This window comes from Larus michahellis, chromosome 16 (genome assembly GCF_964199755.1).
Source record: "Larus michahellis chromosome 16, bLarMic1.1, whole genome shotgun sequence".
Lineage (NCBI taxonomy): Eukaryota > Metazoa > Chordata > Aves > Charadriiformes > Laridae > Larus > Larus michahellis.
Window position 1 is genome coordinate 4,447,661 of NC_133911.1, and position 23,536 is coordinate 4,471,196.

A 23,536-nucleotide genomic window follows, 5' to 3' on the forward strand; every position below is an offset into this window, starting at 1 on the left:
CTTCTGCCGGCTCCGCTCTCCCTGCACAGCTGTGACACGACTACCCAACAGCAGCGCCACATCCCAGCGCCTCCTGGCAGAGACCGAAAATGACAGTGAACAGTAACAACTGGGGTTTATTCAGGAAAAGTACGATTCCTCTTAAGATCCGTGGCTAACACGCTCAGCACTGTGACCAGAAATACGCCGTTCCTCCAACAGGTTTGTTCTAAATAAAACCTTACAGCTCAAAATAGGGATAAAACTGCCTCTCTCCTGCTGTTATTGCAGGTCCTACAAATATGCATCGTCTTGCTCACTGGGACACCGGTGACACCACCCTGAGTGGCAGGGCCGGGTGCGAGCGGTGGCTGCGGACAGGACCCTCTCTCCGGGTGCTGGGGACACAGGCTCGGCAGGGACACCGCTCTCCGGACCCCCATGGCTCTGCTTCCAGGAGGGCCTGCCTTGGGCAGGGAAGCGGTTAGGCTCCAGACTTTGGAAAGACTTTTACAGCGCGGTAGTGATTTATAGAAGCCCGAAACAGAAGCAAGAGGCTGGAGAGCAGCAAGAAAGAGGACACGGTGGGGCTACGGCCAAGTCTGGCGTGCCGGCTGTACAGCATCGCGGCTCGGCTGCAGTACACACGCATGGGAAAGTTCCCTTTCAGGCCCCATGGGACATCGCCATGCGGCTTCTCATTCCTCTTTTCACCCCCTGCACTCCCACAGCCCATGAAATGGGTTTAGGATTCCCCCCCTCCTCCCCAGGCCGCAGTGAGTGGCAGCAGCTCGTGAAGTGGGATCTCTGGTGCGGAGCGTGAGGAATGGGGCCAAGCAGCTCTGCCTGCCCCCAGGCAGCTCCTGCCCCCAGGCAAGATGTGTGTGGCAGCTGGAGGATGGGTCTCATCTGGTTTTCATTTCCACGGCAGGGGAAAGCTGTCAACAGCACTGGAGATGGGGAGTCCTGGGGAGACCAAACTCGAATTTAGCAGCGGGGAGAGGTGTGAATCAGTCTGTGCCTTGGGCTGGGCTTTTCCCAGCGGTCTCCAACACCATCAGCATCTTTGTCCTGCTTTTTCTCTGGGGTAGGGTGAAGGCATGCAGAGCCTTGGACATACCCGCCCAGGACCCTCTCTGGGAATAGGAAGCACCTTGTCCACAGGACAGCAACATCCCAGGTCGGGACCTGGGCTAAAAGCTGCTCCTTTTAGCTCACCTGCGGTGCGGCCGTTCCTTCAAAGCTGGCTTTGGCTCCTCTGCTGATGTCCACAACAGCAGGGCCAGTCCGAAGTGGCCTCCAGACGGGTTCCTGTCCCTGCTCTGTGCAAATGCCTTGAAGCCCAGAGTGGCTAAACCCCGGCAGATGAGATGTCACCGGTGGCTGTTCAGGCTCCGATGCGCAGCATCCTCTGCCTGGGGCTCCTTCCCCTCCCCTGCACAGGGCAATGCAGAGAGCAGCTCCCTGCCTGTGCAGGAGTGGGGCCAGAGAAGTGAAAAGGAAGGATGCAAGAGGCAGGATCAGGTATTCAAGAAAATGTCTTTATTGTACATGTTGGCTTCTATTGCTTGTATCCCCTCCCCATCCCATGTAGTGCAAAAAATTCAGAGAAACAGAGTTCCACATAAATAAGTCAGATAACTTACAGAGAAATCAAAGTGACGACGGTTTGACATGGAGTAGACCGGGTCTGCCTACCAGTAAGGCCAAGCGAACCTCTCCCCCCACGTCGGGGCAAGGGCTCCTGCCTGGCTTTGCTGTCTCACTGCAGACTGACACCGGGGTCCCTGGGCGAAACACATCAACACACGCAGCCCGGAGCCGCCCGCGCAGGGATGCTCCTCCGCTGGGACAAGCTCACAGGGGAAAATCGCACAAATAACATTTTGGGTGAGACGCCAACTAACTAAAACTGGCAGAGAAGCCACGCACAGTTGACAGTTCTCCTCCCCTCACAGGCAGGGTACTACGCACAGACAGACAGACACAGACACACGTCCCCTCCCAGGCCTCCGGCTCAGCGAGGGACGTGCAGCACCAGAAGCAATCCCACCCTGGGACCTCCCAGGGCAGAGGCTGACACCTCGTGTCCACACAGTGCGGGTCGGGGTGCTCCGGACCCCCGCAAGCTGCTGGGGAACCATTTTGCCCTTTCCTTCTTTCTTTCTCTTTCACGGGAAAGCAGTGAGCACCTGCATAGTTAGTACATCAGAGACACGAAAGGCTCCCTCCTCCCCAGGTTTCTGTGGAACAGGTTCAGTGGTGATATTGCTCGGGACCCAACCGGTGGGTGACAGGAGTCACACCGCCTGTTTCCCTGATCCTCAAGAGGCAGGACAGCATTGCACGCCACCTGTAGCGTAAATTGCTAAAGATTACAACTGGGGCCAAGGGCACATGGCACAAAAAATGCTCCTCAGCCTGCTACGCTCCTCGCTTCCCCTCTGGTTTTGCCTGCTGCCCCTGCTAAGGCAGCAGCCCTCCTTCACGCTACAGCAGCTACAGCTGGACCAGATGCTGAGCCACGGCTATAACGACTCATTCCTTGTTAGAAACCAGCCCCGTTTCTGCCTCAGCACCAGCACCTTTCACTTCTGACAGGGCCATGAGGCTTTTAGGAGATCCTCCTTCAAAAAAGGACACTGGAGCCAGGGGCACCTGGAATGCGCTGGTCGATACAAGTCCAGCAGAAGACTAAAATCCTGATGTTGCTTATAGGAATGGGAAGAAAAGGATTGAGACCTCGCTCACACAGAGCGGCAACAGAGCGGACTTCACCGATTTCATCATTCCTTCAAACGAAGCAGGTTGATGTGACCTACTTAGGGCAGCCCTACTGCCACACCGACCAAGAGACAACCCGCAGGAGCACAGCCTGGACATGTGCAGGGTCCTCTGCAATACGGAGGAACGGGAGAGCTGCCGAGCTGCGACAGGCTTGGCAAGCGAGAGGGGAATGAAAAGCAGATTTTGAGTCTGTTCTAAAAGCCAAAAAGGCCTCCTCAGCCTGAGAAGCCCAGACTGTCCTTGGGAAGAAGTTGGGGGGAGAAGCAGCCCAGATTTTTCAGAAGCTGCTGGTAGTTTTGGGTGTCCAACGTTAGGCACTGTAAGGGGGCTTGTAAAACATGCAGGCACCTGCCCAGGAGAAATCAGATCGATGTAAAAATTGTGTGAAGTTGGGGAGTCCCTATCTCATCTCAAACTCTCCTTTCACCCCAAAGGAAAAAAGAAGAAATCTCCAGCCACTTGAAAATTTACGCCAACAAATACCATCACAAGTGAAATCCGAACTCTGTAAATGAAGAATGAGAAGGAGCGGGGTAAAAAGGATAAAGGAATTAGTTCAAAACAAACAAGTCCGACCGTATTTCCAATGCTACATTTGAACACGATTGAGGTACCAGTGGTTGAGTCATTCCTCTGCAATGGAGAGAACACCTGATAACACGTCACAGTTCAAGGCTCGTAACGCACACCCTACAGCATACGCATTGAAAACACCACCCAAGAGGCTCCATGGCACAGGTGGGTCAAGGACAGGCCTGTGACTTACAGTACTAATTTATTCAACCTTTAGTTAATTAAAGTGGTTGCTTAATTGCCAGGGAGACGCTAATTGCAAATGGTCCCTTCTATGCTGTTTCCGCTGTACGTACGGTATCTCACACATGCACACACACCCACACGTCTATAGAGAACGTCTTCCAGGACAGAGTCATCATCTCATCAACAAATAAGAAAAGTAATTGCTTCCCTTCTGCTGCCATAAAAGCAGATGGGCTGGGGAATACCAGGGTGGTGTAAAAAATAAAGGGATATGAAGTCATTACAAATTAAAATATTAGCATCCAAACAAAAAAAGGCAAAAAATTAACAACCAAAAAAGTAATGCCAGGCAATCCTCCTCATTTACAAGGCTGGATCGTTCTTATTTAAGAACCGATACCTTTCCGTAAACCCAGAATCTGCTTTGCAGAGAGGGGAAGAGCAAACGGGCCGATCCGTTCCCAGCCAAGCTGCGAACCAGGACCACGTGCAGAGAGCAGGCAGCCGCACCGTCGGCTTGAACCTGGGACAGCAATGCCATGGATGCAAACAAGGTCATCCAACCCATCTGCCCGGCTGGGGACCACCCAGAGCAATGGTCAGCTGGGATCTCAGCCCACGAGGTGGGGCCGGCTGAGCATGGAAACACTGGAGGGTTCAGGATGCTGCATCCAGTTTTGTCTCCAAACCTCACCTCCTCCAGGCCCTGTCCCTTAGCTGGGCTTCTTTTGTTTGTGTATTTTAAGGCATCGATTAGACACCATTGAGAACCGTACAGTGGCCTCAGAGTCTTTAACAGTGCACAATAGGCTTGGTAAAGAGTTTGGCTACAGTGACATTCAGAGGAGCGGTTGCACATTCAGCCGTGTCCCTGGGAGGAGTGCTGTCACCTCTGCCACCCCACAGGACTCCTGGAAGCCTCCAAGGCTGGCTGTGCTCGTACGTGTGGCACCGGCTGGATCACATGAATCCAAGAAGCAGCAATGGTTTAAAGTTTCCCCTCCCCAAAGAAAAATATACGCCCTTTGGGTGAGCGGTGAGATGGGTCTGAACGGAGCAGAGAGCACCCCTTCTCCTCGCCCTCTAGAAGGTGGGTGCTCGTCCAGGAAGCACATTTCTAACTGCTGTGGTCGTGCTGATCCGATGTGCGCACCAAGAGTGGGGATGGCTCCGGGGATGGTTCACAGGAGTGCTGAGGCTGGAGGCAGCAGCCAGTACCTTCGCTCTCCTCCTACAGCGACCGGCTGCCCCGTGGGGCCAGCCACGCTGGCCTAGCGCTCCGCCAGGCGCCCCTGTCCCCTTGAGGTAAGGTAGGTCCTGATTCTTTGTCAAAGGCTCGTCGAAGACACCGACAGGGTGGGCGAGGAGGGGGGCGGGAAGTTGAGGAGTTCCAGCACAGCCACCCCCACGCTGCTCCGGCGTGTGAACATGCAGGAGGCTGCTACCCACTTGTTGGTTCGGGGGTTGTACTTCTCGATGGAGTTCAGGCTGGAGCTCCCATCGTTGCCCCCCACTGCGTACAGCCACCCATCCATGGCCACCAGGTCGTGGGTGCTCCTGCAACGACCAGGCAGAGACCACAAGGGCGTGAGGCTCGAACACGGCGTATGTGGGGTGTGGGGGAGCTTGTCCAGGGCTCTGCCACCCCACAGAAGGGAGTGCTCAGCCTCACAAGTGCCCAGTGAAAATGCATTACTGGGGCTCAAACAGTCAGTCAGCGGCAGAGTGCAGCATAGCGCCTCAGATATTCCCCTTCGCTCTGATACCCTCCTCCCACTGGAGGAGTGCCACCTCTAAATAACAGGCCCTAGGAGCTTGGACTTCCAAGCCTTAAATCCTCCCGCAGCCCAGCAGCATCTCCGTGGCCTCAGCCAGCCGTACCAGCTGGTTCTTTACGGCCACGCAGGCTGCTGAGAATAAAATCCCTCTGCAGAAAACGTCTAATGCAGAATGTCCCCGCTCTGCCCTCCTGGCAGGCACGTACCCATCCCTCACGGCGCAGTGGGGAGCGCGGGCTGCCTTTGTGGAAGCAGCAGAGAGCCGGCCAAGCCCTGGGACATGGTCTGCAATTTACCGTTCGCAGCGCCAAGCAAGGCAAGGCTCTCTGTGAGATGGGGTCCCCATTCCTGACTGCCGCAGCTGAGGCTCCCCTGCAGCTCGGGAGGGTGGGAGCAGGGCAGAGCTCCTTACCTACGGATGTTCATGGGCGCCACGCTCTCCCATGTGTTGGTTTTGGGGTTGTAGCGCTCAACAGAGTTAAGGCAGCTGGTCCCATCATTGCCGCCAGCCACGTAGAGCATCCCCTCCAGCACGGCCACTCCTGCGCTGCTGCGGCGGCTCAGCATGTTGGCAATGGGCGTCCAGGTGTTGATCTGGGAAGAGGCAATGCTTGTTCGTGAGACAGATGTACGACTCATTTTCCACGTACCCCTGCCAACCCAGCCCTGTGATATTAGTCCTTGCTCTAACCACAAACCTCCCCACGTAATGGTCCTCTCCCAGAAAGACTTTCGGAGGGGATCCCAGTTCTTTCCCTTCGGCTCACCCGCAGGAAGAGCTGCAGGCCCCGGGAGAGACCTCTGCCAACTGGCTCAGGAAAGCACAGCTGGCAGGAGTCCTGCCATCCCAGGGGCCTGAGCAGAGAGATCTCTGTGCCAGGCCACCAGTCACGTCACAGCTGAATCCCAGCCCGCTCATGGGGGTTGAGCTGTATCTATTTCAAATCTGTACAAGTCACAACTGTGGCTTTACAGCTCATGAAAAAGCTCCAGGACCTTCTCTTTGATCTTTTTTTGCAGTGATCTAGCCTGCTCTTAACAGAGCTGTGAAAAACCAAGCCCAACATATGTGCCCCTGCTAACCGCTCTGGATGTGTGTGCAGCAAGGACCTCAGCTGGAAGCTGCAAACAGCTCAGGGCATGAACAAGAACTGTTCTTCTTAGAGAACCTGAGCTGGCCTACATGGCAACGGGGACAGGGAGTGTTCTGGTCATTGAAAATCTCAAAGAGACATCTCGGAGCCTGTACGGATGAGCTTTGGCTCATTTTGCTCTGGATTGCACCCTGGATACTCTGTCCCTGCAGAAGAGCTGGGGAGAGGGCTGATACCCACCCCATCTCGTGGTCACGCATGGTGGCTTAAGTCTCCAAGGAGGAAGGCAGGTCTGCGCTGCACAGGCTCGTGTGGGCACACCTTCTGGTCCACTGTTGCTACAACACTTTGCTAGGAAGTGGTCACATCTTAAGCTACGGCAGCGGTTTGTAAGAGACCATGCATAGCTGATCTCACTGTCTGCTAAGCTCTCCAGCAACTCCTGTGGCCCTCCGCTTTCCGCAGGGCCCTTGCAGGCACCCATGAGGAGGGGAGAAGGCAAAGGGTTACCCCGCATGCTCTCTCTTGTATTTACCTGGGGCTCATACTTTTCTACTGTGGCTAAGTGCGATGAGCTGTCATATCCCCCAACGGCATACAGGTTCCCTTCTGCAAAGACAGTCACACACAGGCACAGGAGTTAGGTAAAGAGCGTGGCCCCAGCCCCAGCACAGCCTCCCCCAGCCCAGGGTGCCCATGTAGGCATCGGCTGAGCCGCCGTGCCTCCCGCTCCCCAGGCAGCCGGGCTCCCCCAGCTCCCCCTCCCCGCGCCGCAAGCAGCCGTGTGAAACAGTCATCGGGCAATTTCTCTGCCACGCTGCAAAGCTTCCCAAAGAGCTCGTTCGCCCGCCGCTTCTTGACCTCCTCATTATGGGAGCTGCAAGCGTTCCCCGCCGGAGCAATGGGTTATTTTTAGCAGCGGAGGCTGGAGCGGGGGAACGCCAATAAAGGCTGTGGCGGGCAGAGTATGAGCTGGGGATGGAGGGGAGGGAACCTCTGAGTCAGCACTGGGAGCTGAAACCAGAGAACAGGGCAGGGGAGAGGCACCGTGGGGACACTGAACAGCAGTTTTTGAGATGGTGGGTGCTACCATGGCATCCCCAGGGAGGTCCAACAGCTGCTAGGGTGGAGAGTGGTACTTGCATTAACCCCATAACTGCACTAAACAATGAAAACGGCCAGTTTTCACGCTGCATCCTCCTTAAGGACAGAACTCATTCCCCGGAGTCAGGAGACATCACAGCATTGCAACTAATATTGTAACACCCCTGGTGTTACAGTTTTGACCCCGCAGTACCGCTTGGATCATCAGTAAAGGGATTGTCCTGCTTTCATAATGAAGGAGTAATAAGGTTGGCCCTTCCTTTCTAGGGATCATGCACAGCCAGCCCTCTTACTCCAAAGTAGAAGGGGCACAAAGGAGCTGAGGAATGAGTTGTAGGTCCCCTCAGGAGTTGCCACCAGAATGTGATGAAACCCAATTGCTAGGGAGACCGAGGAAGAGGGCAGAGGCAGGGAGTGTGTCAGGACATGGCAGAAGAATGGCTGGGCCATTCACAGTTAGGGAATCTAGGAAGAAGGGGCAGGAACTAGAACATCGAAAAGAACCACCAGAAACGCAAGTGACAGTCTGCACAGAAGCCAGTCAGGTCCTCATGCCATCACCCACCTAGCGTTGCCACCCGGACGTAGCGTCTCCTGGTGCTCATGGCAGCGATGGATGTCCAGGTGCCTGTCAGAGGGTCGTACCGCTCTGCGCTGCAGCAGGCAGGGACACAGGAACATAAGGTGTGACACTGGCAAAGCCCAGGTCAAAACTCTTTGCCACAGACCCTCAGGGGCAGCTCCCAAGGAAGCTTGGGAATAGACAGGGAAAATGGAGGGAAGAACTGACAAAGCCTGCATTCTGTTGTGGCAGAGGGTTAGAAAATGGGTCTTCCCCTGAAGAAACACTGCCTGGGCCAAAGACGCTGCATGACAGAGCTGAATTGCGAGACGTCTACTCTGGGGCCGGTCCATCTGTCAGGAGTAGGCTTTGTGGGCTCCCCAGCCGCCCAGCTCCAAGGACAGTGCATGCAAGAGCAGCAGAGGAGCCTGGTGCAAGGCAATCCCTACCTGTTCAGGCATGAGGCCCCGTCGTACCCCCCAGCAGCATAGAGAAGCCCGTGAAGCGCTGCTACACCCAGGCAGCTCCTCCTGGTGCCCATGGAGACCTCAGGTTGCCAGGAATTGGTGACAGGATCGTAGGATTCCACTGTGGCCAAATCAGAGGTCCCATCATAGCTGCAGGGAGAAAAAGGGAGAACGTGTGAGACCTGGGAAGCCTGGTGTCGCAGGTGGGGCTGTGGGCTGGTTCTACAGCTCTGGAGCTGGCCAAGAGCCTTGGGTCCCTGTCACCACCCCTCCCCTCTCCCCCCTGCCCAGCTTCCTCCAGGCAGAGCGCACCAAAGCACTTGTTGGAAGCGCAGAGCCCTTAGCGGAGATCTCCTGGGGGTCTGCAAAGAAAGAGGGTCTCAGAGGACCCCGTACAGAGGGCCAGAGGTGGCCTGGGGAGTTAGCAGGGTCTTAACGGCCGGCAGCATAGGGCTAAGGGACGTGGGAGGAAACAGGGCAAGTCCAGGACATGGCCACCACTAAGCTGAGAGCTAGCAAACTCACTGCTCCCAACCACAGGGGCAGGGAAGTAGTTTTCCGTTGTTACTCCTGCAGTTAGACACCGGATTTCTTCACCCGGAGGCTGGCCATCTCTGCTCCCAGAGCAGCTCTGTGCCGTGCTCGCCATCGGCTCTGTGCAGAGGCTGCCGACAGCATCCCTGCCAGCTCCCCACCACGGCCCCACGTCCTCCTTACCCGCCCACGGCGTACAGCTTGTTCCCAATGGCAGCGACGCCCACTCTGGCCCTGCGAGTCGACATGGAGGCCACCATGTGCCACCGGTCCGTCCGCGTGTCATAGGCCTCGCAGTCCCCATGGATGGCGAACAGGCTCCCCCCACCTGCGCACGGGATGGCAAACAGAGCAAACAACAGCCCCAAGGCCCCGGGAAGGAGTGCGCAGATCCGTGAGGGCACGGCGGGGCCTTACCCACAGCAAAGAGGACAGTGCTGGCCCCCTCACAGCGCCGCGGCCTCGTCCTGCTGTTGCTGAGGACCCCTCTCTGCTCCGGCATGAGGTGGTACTTGAGGGCTTCAATCAGCAGGTCCTTGCACTCCGAGTGGTGCCGCACCAGCAGCTCCGTGTCCACGTTGCTCATGAGGAAGTCCCGGCTCAGCAGCGGCAGCCGCACGCACTTCATGAGCTGAGGGGAGAGGAGCTGCGTCCCATCGGCAGGGTGGGAAGGGTTCCTCCCAGTGCTGCCCACACATCTCCCCTACAAACCCCGGGACCCTGGCAAGGCTGGCTCCACCTGGACATGGCATCCTGCTCACTTGGCAGGACAGACACCCGGTGACGAAGGGCAGCAATTCAACCTTACTGTCCCTGTAGAACTAGGAGCCCTCAGCGTGGCCATGACATGCCCCACAGCCACCCCAGACCCCCACCCAGACCCCTGCCCATATCCACATCCTCTTCCAGCACTCGTGGTACAAGTAACAATCCTCGCTGCAGGGCTGCAGAGCCCAGAGACCACCACTTTCCATCCATCATGCCCCACGTTGCCTGCATTGCCCACAGGAGGGATGTTTGAGTGCAAACAACCAGCAAAGGTGGAGACAGAACTTCTCTAGGGTCAAGCCCCAGGGCTGGTGGAAACCCAGGGGAAACCCTCAGACAGAGTCTTCCTCATCCTGCCTCAGCCTTCAGGAGGACACCTGGGGATGGTTCCTCTGAGGACACCTAGGGATGCTTCCTCCCACCGCTTTCACCTGCCTGGAAGCACCAGAGCGGTGGGATGACAGGAAGCCTTGGCTGCCACAGGCACCGCCAGCCTCTACTGCAGTGCCAGGCTGCACCCATGAGAGGGTGCCCAAGCTGTGCCAAGCACTGGCAGCCCCGCAGGAAAGGGCTTAACCACGTCTTCTCCAGTCGCACCTTTGGCAGGCAGGAGGCTCGCAGATCCAAGTGCCGAGGTGCAGATGCAGAGAGACAAAAGCACGAGCTAAAAGAAGTCCGTGCTCAAATTTGCCTGAGGTTTTTGTTTGAGGATGCACGTGAAAGCCCAGGGAGTCTGCAGGCAGGGCTGACCTCTCCTGCCGCCCACACCCTCGGAGCTCGGCGTGCCCAAGCTGCCAGGGGTCAGACAGGGCATCCCCCTCAGTTATGTCGATAGTTTGGACTTCACTCTGGGAGACTGAACTCTCTCAGCAACACCCTCATCTATGCCTGGACTGGAAGCGGCATGTCAGGGACCTGCTGTCCCTGCCCTCCGGCCAACCTGCAGCTTCCTTCAGCTGCATCTCCACCCAGACCAGGCACTCAGAGCTGGCGGGCAGAACCTTCCCCAGCAGACTCACCCTGGGGACATGCTGTCTTCTGCTGTCCACATCATGTTTGACCCAGCTGAGCACAGCCCGGTACACCTCCTCCTCCGATGGCACATTGAGGCTGTCACTAGAAATGAGGTCCAGCACCTGCAGAGCGGGGTGGAAAGGTCAAGTGTCGGTTGGTACGGTTTGGGAGGAAAGGACACATTCACACCCCCACGTAACCGGCCCAGCAGAACAGCACTGGCAAGGGCAGAGCCACTGCCTCCTGTAGATGCTGGCAGTTAAGGGATGTAGAGTTACTCTCTCTCACTGGATGCAGAAAGATCCAAAGGGCAGCAGGGTCTCCAAACCAGGCAGGTGCAGCTGTGCCTTTCCTCTCCCTGCAGCTCTGGTGTGGAGACAGCTCTGCCCTCCATCACCCTCCTTGGCTCCTTCCCCCCTTTCTGTGTCTGAAGCTGCTGCAATGCCTGACACTTCCAATCCACATCAGTGAGAGCAGGCAGACGACTCTGCTCGCACGCGTCCCTTCAATATTTCATGGGATAGAGAGCCAGCTGCCCTCGCTGTTCCCAGCACGCTCACTTCACTTGACAAGGACTATGGAGATGGAGCAAGCGGAGATACGTACCCTCCCCTTGCTGCCACACACCCCACTGCCCCAAGAATGGGTGAAGGGAGGTGTCTGTGTCCTGGTGAGGGACTGTACAGGGTTGGGTGACGCAGAGCAAGGACTGGGAATGCCTGTGGACCAGGGCACAGCACCCTGCAGGCAGTGATGAGCCAGGGGCCATACTGGCACCACACGAAGAGCCGCAGGGTACATTAGCTGAGCTCTGAACTAAACATCACAGGGCAGCCAGGACTCACTCCTTGGCCCGTGTCCCCAGGGAGAGGGCAGTACGCTCGGGGCTCACGTGGCAAGCACCAGCGACAGCAATTATCCTCCGTGCTACCTTCCCCTCCCTATTTCACATGGGATTAAGCTCGTTCTTTGACAGCACTCTTCCCATGGATTGTCTCTCCATTGAACAGAGAGGACCAAAGCACAGAATTTGGGTACATTCCCCTGCCAAACCCTGTCCCCACATTGCAGGTGCCTTGGGCTCTTGATGTGCACGCTGTGCCTTCCAGGACAGGGCACGAAAAGTCTCACCACACTCAGACCTTCACACTCCCGTCAGGGCCTCACCTGTTTAAGAGGCAGCAACATGAACTCCTCGGTCTTGGACACCTCCACGAAGTGTTGGAGGACATACTTGTGCGCAGACTTGAGGAGGTCACTGCAGGAGTGCGTGTCAGCAAAACCCCGGATCCCCAGGCAGTTGGATGGGTCGAGCTGGCTGAGGAGGAACTTGCAGCAAGCATCCCGCACACCATTGAGCTGAAGCAGGCTGGCAGCAGGAAGAAGTGTCTGGCAGTGGAAAAGAATGGGGGAAAAGAGAGTTTCCAGGGCAAGGAAACTATTTTCACCCTTGTCTCACTGCAAGTCAACAACAGAACAGGCTTACTGAGCACCTGCAGCTACACAGGTGCAGAGAGGTCAAAGCGTTCGTTGTTTCCAACAGGACTAAGCTAAAGAAGAGCTGAGAAGGACACCCGTAAGCCCCCACAGGGCAAGGAAATGGCAGGAGAATGGCAGATGCCCAGGACTAGACCTGGCCATAGCATATGCTTTGAGGAGCCATTCCCAGCCACAGAAGACACGCGTCCGGGTGCAGGGGAGCAGAACTCCCTGACCACCACTAGATGCAGGTGCCATCACAGAACAACAGCTGAAAGTGCTGAGCAGAAGGAGAGAAGAGCCCCCAGGAGGCATGTCTCATACAGAATGGCTTTGTGGAGAAGACAGATTTGGGGGGAAGGTCCTACCTGCACGTTCCCCTCGCCCACCACGATCTCAGCCGTGTAAGCGTACTGCACCAGCTGCTCCAGGGCCTGGGGGTCAATGTCATGCAGCGTCACGTGGGTCTGGCGGCTCTCACTCATCTCATCTGGGGTAACACAGATACTAGACATGAACAAAGTCCCACAGCAGGATTGTTTCCCCACAGGAAGACTTGACCACGCATGGAACAAGCCACATCACCCACCACAGCCCAGGAAGGCCTCCTGCCCTCCTCTTTGCATGGAGAAGGAGAGATATACTCTAGGGAATGGGGTCCACGTCTGCAGGGTGGGCACCAAGACACCTGTGCGGGGCATTACGGGCACAGGGCTTCATGAAAGGGAGCCAAATGAGGAACATTATCGCACTTGCTCACAGAGGTGATACACAGGCACCATATTTCCATAGGAGAGGGCAGTGAGAATAGGGAACACGACAGAAAGGGAAGGGGATTGCAGGGAGGAGAGGGTTTGAAGAGCAAGGAGACCCTGGCGGTGGGGAAGAGAGGACACTACTTGCTTGTGAACATGGCGTGGAAGTACGGGCTGCAGGACGCCAGCACCACCTTGTGGGCCTTGATCTCCTTGGTGCCCACATGGAGCACAATGTCGCAGAGCAGCCCACGCTGTCGCATGCGGTTCATGCACACGAAGGCATCGTGGTAGTGCCGCTTGGAGTTGTGGGAGATGCTGTGGCCATCGCGGTTGAGGAGCTGCATGCCTCCTTCCATGGCTGCAGGTGGTAGATGGTGGGATTTCCCTTCTCACCAGCACTGCCACGGGAGAAAACCAAAGCATTATCCAGGCAGGAACAGCTCTAGTCCCAGACAATTCCCATGGCCCCCATGTATGCCTGCCACTGCTCAGAGACCCTGCACCAGAACAGCTCCTGTCTAACCAGCCCCTGACAGGGAAACATCATCCTGCTCATAAACCAGCAATGGGGAGGAGACAGTCCCTGGAAGATCACAAGTATTGCAAAGCGATGCTAAGACTCTTCTCTGTTCTGTGACACTCACTGCTTCCCAGCTGTGTTCACCTTTGGATCGATATCCTCCTCACCTGCCTTCAGAAGGGTACTGCTCTACAACATACGTGCTCACACTGGTTTTTCCTTGAAGTTGCACCATCTCCAAATCAGCCTAACAAGGTGCATTTCCACGTAACAGAAGCAGAAGCATTCATTGATCTTAGAAGTCCCACCAGGGCATGCCAGTCCTGCATTGATCAAACACAGCTTAAACAGACCACTGGAGACAGCAAGCATGACAACTCTGATCAGCCTAAACAAAAAATAATCGTGAATCCCATATCCTAAAAGGCAAGAGTGATGGTATGGACCACAGATCTTTGAGCGGCGGCTGTTTCCCTCCAGCTTCCAGAGGATGCTAGGAGATTTATAATGGACGCACCTGACTTCAAAAGTTCAGTTCAGAGAGCTGCTGTCTTTCCTGTGTCCACACAATTCGGGAGGATAAGGCAAAGGGCAAAGGCAATGGCAGCACAGAGCTCTACAGTCCCAGAAGAGAACCCTGCAGACCAGGGCTTTGACTCTTCCTGCCATTTTATATTTCAGGAGAGGCTGGGGATTCCCAGGTGGTCAGTTAGGGAACAAGAAACATACACCTTAACATCCTGATCTCCACCTCCCTCCAGTGGCCTCTACCCAGGCACGTCCAGCCTCACCAGAGCCTCCAGGCTGCCCCAAACGGTCCTGCTCCGGCACCGCAGACTCTGCGCGAGCCTGGTGGGCAAAGCAGAGCTCCTACATCTCCCTGGAAGCAGCTCCAGCTGGGAGCCTGGCTGTCCTTCCAAGAGGTACCTTTGAACTTCAGGTGGTTTTGGTTTGACAAGGCTGACAGGAGGGACAGACAGTAAAAAAAAAAAAAGGGATGCCGATGAGCCAGCTGGGACCCGATGCAGAACTTGGTCTGCACATACACGGAGCGTGGAGTGGGACAGTCCTTCCAGTCTGGGACAAGCCAGGCAGGGAGCAGGAGTATAAACATGATCGGCTTGTAGAAAACAAAAATTGCCTAATCAAAGAATAAAGGCATTTATTTGAGCAAAGATGTTTTCTCTTTCCATGCTCTCTGCAGCTAGGCTGCTCATGGTGTTTCAAAAGGCGTTTGACTGTCTCCCTGCCAGCAGCACCCGAAGGAACGGTGGGGGAGTGAAGAGAGAATGACTGAGCAGCAGGAGGAAGGAGGGGGAAGGAGCAGAAGAAAAAGGCAGCTTGAAAGGAAAATAAAAAAAAGCCCGTGTGCTGCACTCGCGCGCCTGCCCCCGCATCCCTGCGGCGAGAGAATCCCCTCAGCCTCCGTGCTCCTCACGACACCTACACGTCGCCAGCCATGACGAGCCTAAAAATAGAAACCCACCATGCTGTGCCTGCTCAGCCACGAATGCAGCCATCTATTCGTTTTTAAATAGCAATTGTATCGTGTACTAGAGTCTGGGGGAGGAAAAAAGATGAATAAACATCTTTCCCGAGCAGGAAAGAAGCCTGCATTGCCCTCTTGTATTTGCATCATCCTGCGTGGTATGAGATTCCTCATCTCGCTGTCAGCGAGGAAGACTCACGGGCGCACAACAAAGACAACGCCTGTTGATGCTTTCCAGCAATGTGTAGGACGCCGTTGTGCCCTCAACAGGGAAGAAGCGCCCGTGAGTTAACTGGCCTTCTCCTCCCACAGCCCTCAGCCAAGCTTTTTAGAGAGCTGCAGCATCCCTAGGACACCCTCGGGACACTGCTGGATGAGAGGTGCCCACAAAAGGGCTGTTTTTTTTAAAGATGCTAATAGTAATTAGTATCTCTACCTGGGCTCAAGAGCTCCTTTCCCAGACCTGGTTTAGTGGCAGAAAGTGGATGGTGCTTTCTCACCTTTATTCCCCTCCTTAGCTGCAAGCCCAAGGGTCTTCCTGATCTGCTCGAGCTGGTTTATCTTTTTAATACACTGCCGAGCGTACTTCCCCCCATTAGTATTTAAATCACCCCCATCTCTAATTGAGAGCACCCACCTCACCCCTCCTGGTAGCAAGGGGTGGAAGCTCCCAGCTGCGCAGCAGTGGAAGGACCCGGGGGACAATGCAGGACAGGACAGAGGAGCAGGGAGAAGATGGGACTGGCGGACGGGGGGCAGCACACAACTCTGCTCCAGCGGTCAGGGGAGAGACACAGAGGGCACAAGAGACTGAAGGTTGCTGTCGCCTGTGCGTTGGCATCACCGTAATCAAACGCATTTCCAAGGAGGGTCAGAGCACTGGGCTCTCTTCCCAGCCCTGCCACTGAGTCATTGCACAACTCCGGGCAAGTACAAATGCACAGAGTGACAAGGGTGACATTATCTTTCCTTGCGGCGATTCCCATGGCCAAGAGGTAGAGACCAGCTATTGCTCAGTCCCCTCCCCACCCACAGCTGCCTGCTGTCCCCAGGCACGCCATCGCAGAGCTCTGAAGAACTCGACTGGAACAGCACCGGTGCCTCCCTGAGCACCGAGCTCCCTCCCAGCACCCCGGGCTACACCACCGCTGTGTCACTCAGTCTCCGACGTGGCCAAGCAGGGACAGAGGGAGACGCCATCCCGGCCACCGCACTGCCACTGGGCTCCTCAGAGCATCCCCAGGGGACAGCCCCCAGCTGACCTGACCCACAGACAGCCTGAACCAACTCTGCTGGATGGTTTTCCGTGACGGCCGCACTACAGCCTCAGCAATCCCTCCCCATCCACCAGCCACCTTGGGAAAAGGCCACCCTCCTGCCGCGCAGGGAGCGCTGGCATGGGTTTGGGCTAAGGCTTGCAGTGGGTACAGCCTCTTCAGTGTCCCCTCCGCTCTCCTATCAGCTGTCCCCATCAGAGCTCTTTTGCTTTAACAGGTCAGGATATAGTCAGTGGGGAAAAAAGGGAAAGGACACCCCACTGCTGCTTGTGCTGCTCCCCACGCCTGAACTCTCCACCTCGCTGGCAGCACTAAATATTCCTTATTTCCTTGTAAAACTTCATTCCCAGGAAACGAAGGGCTATGAGGGCTGCTAAGATATAATTAATGGGGAACAGTGCCCGGACCACAAGAGACAGTAAAGCAGTGTCCAGAGCTCCAGCCGGGGGAAGTAAATACAAGCCCACTTTTGTGGAGCATGCGGCAGCATGAATGCACGTGTTACGCATCAGCTATAATGGATGCGGTGGCTGACTTGTAATAACTCTTAGGTTATGACAAAAAAAAAAAAAAAAAAAGGCGGCATTTGTTTGGCTCCTATGCGACAGAGCGTGGCCATGCATAACAGCTCTGTTAATTAATGCAAATGATCCCTGCCCAAAGGGAGGTCTGTTCTCTCTGCACAAAAAAACATATTTTGCCGAGAGTGAAAAGAAGCACGCTGAGCAATAAACAGGGAACGGAGTATCCTCCAGGGAGAAGTTCAGAGCCTGCCCTTTCCCCAGGAAGGCCCTGGAGAATGGCTTTTTGTTGACAGCCTGCATGGAGGTTTTGTGTCCTCCAGGCTTGCTAGGAGACCACAAAGACACATCCTGTACAGCTGGTCAGACGGTGGGGACATCCCCTACCCTAAGGCCAGCCATACAATCATGCTTAAATCCATCAGTTCCACGTGTGCCCTTTCCTTGTGTTGATATCCCAGTACCTCTTTTCTGGTAAATCAGCTACAAAGCCCTGTTTTCTGTGCAGCACTGCATCTCCCACAGAAGCGCTGCCATCAGACCTTCAGGATGAGACATCATGTCCTCGCCGGCAGTCACCTCCACCCCAGCGTGTCACTAACGGAGCAGAGGACAAGCTAGGTCAATAAGGTGGCACCACATTGCTGGTGTCCCTTTCAGGGCAGTGGCTTCCCCCCTTCCTTGGCCTTGGGGGTCCATGTCCCAGGCACAAAGCCCTTTTTTTGTCCACAGACCTCCTCTGGCTCTGTCCCCAGGCAGGAAGGGGCTGCTCCATTGTGCCCAGCAGCTTCAGATCCCCATTCTGAGCTTTGGAGTCAAAGCAGCACCCTCCACAACAGCACAGAAAAACTCCTCTTGGGGCAGACCAATAGCATGGACCCCCAGAGAAGGAGGAACTTGACAGTGGAGTCGCAGGCAGGAATCACCGCTTCCAAGTGCATCTCCATCTCCCCTACACCAGAAATCAGAATTCCTATTTTTAACCCCTCTGAGAGGAGTCACAGGCCATTTGCCAGTAAGCAGCCTCCTGCAGTTCAGCATTTCCCCAAAGAATGGGGGAACTGAAATGTGCAATATACATTAAAGCCCAGGGCAGGACCAGACCAAAGCTCAGGCAAGCCCCTGCCCAGCTCTGTGGGTGCTCACACAAACACAATGAGCTCCTTTCCTCCTGGGAGCCGGGCCGGGAAGAAGATGTGCTCCTGTGTTCCTGCAGGCTCTTCCTTCAAGGGACACAAACAGCTGAGCCGGCAGTAACAATAGCGGCTCTAAGACCACTCATACGGCTCGTACCAGCATCCAGAGATGCAGCTCAGCACGCCGCAGGCCTGCAAATTTTCATCTTCCTTGATGCCTCGTGGAAGCCCCGTTAATTTGGCTGAGCAATCCCTTTGGTTGACCCCTGTCCATGACTCTCAAGCCCACGTCTAAGGAGAAGCTTTAAACTCCCAGACGACTAGCAGTATTTTTTGCATCAGTAAATCCTCTTGCAGTAGGCATGTCTAAGACACCAGGGCTGTTTTCACAAGCTACAGCAGATACACACAGCCTGCCCCTATGCCTCAAACTTGGCTATCCCAAATTCTTGCTTCTTTCAGAGGGCCCAGCGCTGCCCTTTACAAAATATAATGCGCTCCTACCTTTCCTGCTCCCTTCCCCACAATAAACGCAATCAAAGAGGGTTGGAAATCATCCAGCTGTATATATCCAGGACTCAGATGCAAAGCAGGCACTAAATCTAGGCAATTATCCCCACCAGGACCTGTCCCATTAGCGTCACTGATACAGACTGAGAACTCTATCCACTCAGTACACCACTTTGGGGTTCAACCCCTTCTCAGCCTCTGTAACACTTTACCCGCGTCCAGGGAATTCAGACACCGACAGCGTGCAGCACCTCGCAGTCTTTTTAATATAAGGTTAATTTTGTGTTCAGCCCAGAAGAGCCAGCGATTGTGAGGAAGCAGAGGGACCTGATAGCTGAGGACCAGCAAGCGACCCAGCTGCTCTGAACCGCAGGTCCAAGACATCGCTACCGTGATGGCAGATTTACAGCTGCACCCGGACAGAGGTCAGGACGGCAAATGTCGATGGAAATGGGACTTAACATGGCAAGGGGAGCTGTCATTCCTGGCACCAGCTCTGCCTTCAGAGGTGGCAGGAGAGACGGTAGAATTAGGAAACTGGCAGTTTCTGACAGCCAGATCGAAGGCTCGGACACCATGCACCCCTCTGCCAGCTCCCGACGGACACGAGCACACCAAGAACACACAAGAGCTGCAAGGAGAGGTTAGGAGCAGGCACCTCCGCCCCAAACACTTCTCTCTCTCCTGCTCTTAGCGCTGCCCCTGCCCACACATCTGCCTCCTATTCCCCAAGCCCCCCTGCTAAGGATGGGAGGGCGAGGAGCGCGCTGCTCCTGCCGATGGGTGGAATTAATCTGCTCGGCGCTGGCCTCAAGGCAGCACGGGGCACCACAGACAGCGCTGAGTCTGCAGGACTGAGAATCCCCAGCTCTCAGTAGGGTTTGGGTTTTTATTTTGTTTTTATTTTTTTTTTTTTAAATGAATTAGGCATAACTGACACGCACCGAATCCTCCTGTCTAGACATCTGCAGAGGAGTGACAAGCTGCCAGAGAGGATGCAGAGCCTCGGCAAGGGGGTGGGGAGGACGGGGTGGGGGGGGGAAACTGCACACAGTTGCCAGCTCTACAGCACAGAGACGGCGCTGGCTTCAGGCAAGAAGGGCATTCAGCACATTGACCTAGTCAGTGTCTTTCAGCAACTCAGTGGGTTGTAATCAATCGGCTCTGGTGCACAGAGAAGGCTGGAGGTCTTTTCTAATTAAAGCCTCTCTCCCCATTACTCCTGGAGAGTTTTGTTTGGAAACTCAGCTCAAAGTTGCTCTCGGTCACCCCTGCTCACGCTCCGAAGTGCTTTAGCTGAGAGACGAAGGAGCACGAGGCAAGAGCCTCAATGCCTGCACTGGGACAATCCCACCCCTGAGAGATAAAAGGGTCTCCAGCCTGCTCAGCACCTATCCGGGAACGCAATCTTCTCCCTCTCTCATTCACACTCCCCAGCTCCTCCTGCAGACATCTTCAAATTCAGCTTTCGCCTTCGGTATTTTGCACGCAGGAGATTGCAGCAGCTCCAAGGAGGACTCCATGGTTGAGGGATTTAGAGGCATCTGTGCTAACATTTGGGTCACTTTAAGTAATTGGTTGTAAGGGTCAGGACCCGAATAGTTTTGGGACTGCTGAATTCCCAGGTTAGGGAGAAACAAGAAATGGAAACTAATTCCTGCCTTGAGATGCTCAGCAAAACATGCAGGTCTCCAGCTGCCCTGGGATTAGACAGCAGTTCCTACATTCCAGCACAAAGCACACCGAATTCTAAGCGAAAGGAGCCCTTTGCCTCTGCCAAGGACTGGAAATGTGGGTCATGTCCTCATTCCCCCTTCTCAGTGTCCCCCAGTGGACAGGGGAGAGGAGCTACTGTCGCATCCAGTGCTATTTTCTGGCACAAGTAGTGCCAAACCTCTACTCATCAGCATGAAGCAAGTCTCCTCGCCAGGCAGCAGAGTGATAGTTAACAGCGTCAGCTGCACTATCCATCACCGTGGTACTCCTGATCTCCCTCTAGCCTCCCTCGTGACAGACATCTCTGTCTCCAATTCATTTTTCAGACAGGTAAGCAGACAAGACGAGAGCGCTCACGTCATTGGAGGCAGCCCGTATCAGAGCATCTCAATGTTCCTGGCTCCTAGACTTGCCCAGGAGCTCCCCCTCTGCAACATCCTTGGCCAGCAACTATTCGAAGAATATTATATATTCGAAGGTGCCCTGTACCTGTCCGCTGGGCAAGGTGATGGCGTCTCGAGTAGGTGGCAGTGGGCCAGTGGGTCGTTACCGCTCAGCAATGCTCTGATGTCAGACGAGAGTAATGAACCTGGTGAGACCCAGCATGATCTACCACTCGGCTTCTAGAGGGAAAGCTGACTCCATGACACGAGGCAGCGTGGTCTAGTGGCTCCAGCAGTAGACTGGGAAAGAAGGAAAATGCACTCGGGTCTGCTGGCTGCGAATGGGCGAGCGGATCTTTCACAGACGGATAAGCCAGGGAACGATGCCCGGTGAAGCACTGCTCATGAGTGACTCTCCAAACCAGGAGGTCACCAGCTGCACCCTCATCCCTTTCCCAGAGACTGCATGGCCCACGCCACGTTTATGGACAGCTAACAAAGCCTCCTACCAGCCTCAGCTGTAGAGCGGGTTGGCAATGTAGACATACCGGATCCCGTAAGCATCTCCTTTTCTGCACAAGCTCAGTGCTTCACACTGTGGAGCGGTGGGAGCCTGTTTTCAAGCCAGAAAACAATTAAGAGAATTCCCTCACATCTTGCAGGCAGCAGCACAAGCCACATACATGGAAACTGAGCTATGAGGAGCACGTGACATAATGGCCTTGAATTTGCTGGTACGCTGGGGGCCTGCCAAGGCCAGCGGATCCCAGACCCTGGGAATTTCAGTTGAAGGAGCTCAAATTCCTGTCCCTGCGGAGTCACATCCTTCAGAGGAGGCAGTGTGGTCTGCAGCCAGTTCTGGCAGGCCAGGCAGAAAGGGTGAAGCACCGCTTGCTACCAAGGCCAGCTTGACTAAGGGTTTGAAGGCAAAGCGCCAGCACCTGAGAAAATACAGAAGCCAGCACTGAGATTTCAGCACGGCTGTTTGACTTTTGAGATGCAGCAAAGCAAGACCAGAACCCAGAACAGCCTCCCTGGCAGATCTCCAGTCTTCAGAGCCTGCCTGCCTTGACTTCCACCTACCGCTCCATCTACAGAGACCCAGACTGATGCTGATGAGTGCAAGGGCAGATGGCCACCAGACGACCTGGCAGAGCAAAGAGGTTCCACTGCCACCCTCACCAAGCTGACAGAAAGCTTAAGGGACCACCCTAGCTACCCAAGATACTACGGAGCAACTCCATTCAGATCCTAGACAGCAGGTGACTACTACGCCTGCCAGCTTCTGGTCCACTCCGAATTAGATGCTACTTGCTGGGATTCATGAATCAGTCAGTTCTTAGGAAGGAAACTCAGATCTTTAGACCCAAGATGCCCAAGAGTCTTACCCACTGCCATGCTGAAAGAAGTATTTCCAGCAGATGCTCATGGTTTAGGAGAGAAACTTGGGGTCCAGAGGGGAGAGATTCCACAGAGGTGATTGCCTGGCTGCAGTGATCGCAATCAAAAGGCTATTGTACATCAAAGTGAGCCATATAACAGTGAACTTGTAACAAACCAGCACCTCCTGGTACGAAACGCTAGTGCACAGACATCCCAAATCTTTTGTGGAGGCCCCATCCCTCCTCCCATCCTTAAATGCAGCTCATGCCTTCGGACTGTCCATACTGAGAAGGGGCAGCAGCTCTCGGAGGCTCATTTCAGCAGTGCCCTGTCCTGGGGGCAACAAACTACTTGCATCGGCCTGGTGACAACCTGGAGACCATCAGGATCAAAAGCACCCGAATATCCACGTGTTGCTGAATCACTCCAGATCTAACTTTGTGCTCTCCAGCAAGGGAGAGCACCCCAAGATAGCGCTCATCGGGCAGCGGGCTCTGAAGTCAAAGGAGAGCAGGCTTCCTTTATAAAGAGACCCCATTAAAGCCAGGCCACCCTTTCTGCAGTTTTCTAGCTTGGCACAAAAGCCTGGTTGGTCGGTGGCCATGTACTGACGGGCAGAGAGCAGGGACAGCCACCCAAGTGCTGCATTTCGTCCTTGCTGTAGAGAAGCCATGGTCCCAGGGCTGGCACCGCTCAGAGGGGTAGGTATTTGCTCAACCAGGAGAACCAAAGCAGCTGCCCCCCCTGGCCTGCGGCTCCCCGGGACCAGCTTGGCCAACGGAGGTGCTGTGGCTGGAGGAGAGCCCTCTGCCCCAACACTCACTGCAGAGGCCGGAAAAAAAGCTGCCTCCCGCTTCCCCCGCCAAGGTACCAGAAAACCTGAGGCAACGTTTCTCCCTGTGCCCTTCAGTTCCTGCCACAAGGATCCCAAATCACCCGTCCACCCGGGGCGAGCCAAACCGCAACTGTCACAACCTCTCTGCAGCCCCGGCGTCGCGCAAGGCTCTACAGCTCCAGCTCTTCCCTTTACCGAAGGAATGGCTCCGGGACTCGGCAGAGGACGGGGAAGGAGACCGGCTCCGGAGAGATGCCGTGGTACGGAGAGGGAGCTCAGGAACGGCACCGGTTCATCCTCGGACCCCGACCGGCGAACTCGCTCTCCGAGGAGAGGACACGCCACCAGCGGTGGGGAGTGATGGAGAGCTCATCGCGGGGGGGTCCTCCTGCTGCCAACCCCCCCCGCCTCCAGCCCCGGTAACGCCTCCCTCTCGCCCCCCTCCCGGGGAAAGGCCGTGTCCCGGCGGTACTCACGGCTCCGGCGCAGCGGCGGGCCCGGCCCGGCCCGGCCCGACCGGCGGGATGCTGCGGGTCTCCGTTACACCCGCACCGCTACCGCCGGCCCCGCGGCGGGGAGACGGGGCGGGCCGGGGGCGGGCGGCTGCGGGGCTCCTCCTCGGGCGGCGGCGGGACGGGGCTGCGGCTTCCTCCCTCCCTCCCTCCCTCCTCCCTCCCCCCTCC

The 23,536-nt window shown here is 55.6% G+C and overlaps 1 protein-coding gene across 2 annotated transcripts; it reads right to left on the reverse strand.

Annotated features, from left to right (window-relative positions):
* Positions 1 to 1,500: 1,500 nt before the first annotated feature.
* KLHL17 (kelch like family member 17) lies at positions 1,501 to 23,487 on the reverse strand. Of its 2 annotated transcripts, none has more exons than XM_074560429.1 (12): positions 23,330 to 23,487; positions 13,229 to 13,481; positions 12,694 to 12,815; positions 12,014 to 12,235; positions 10,852 to 10,968; positions 9,482 to 9,695; positions 9,248 to 9,392; positions 8,513 to 8,680; positions 8,067 to 8,155; positions 6,933 to 7,006; positions 5,716 to 5,897; positions 1,501 to 5,082 (listed from the first exon to the last, which is right to left on the reverse strand). In XM_074560429.1, exons 2-12 carry the CDS (start codon positions 13,437 to 13,439, stop codon positions 4,854 to 4,856), a joined length of 1,773 nt encoding a protein of 590 aa, XP_074416530.1. In that variant the 5' UTR covers positions 13,440 to 13,481; positions 23,330 to 23,487; the 3' UTR covers positions 1,501 to 4,853. The 2 variants fall into 2 exon arrangements, with proteins under 2 accessions (XP_074416530.1, XP_074416531.1); XM_074560430.1 differs by lacking the exon at positions 23,330 to 23,487 and adding an exon at positions 22,994 to 23,141.
* Positions 23,488 to 23,536: the final 49 nt, after the last annotated feature.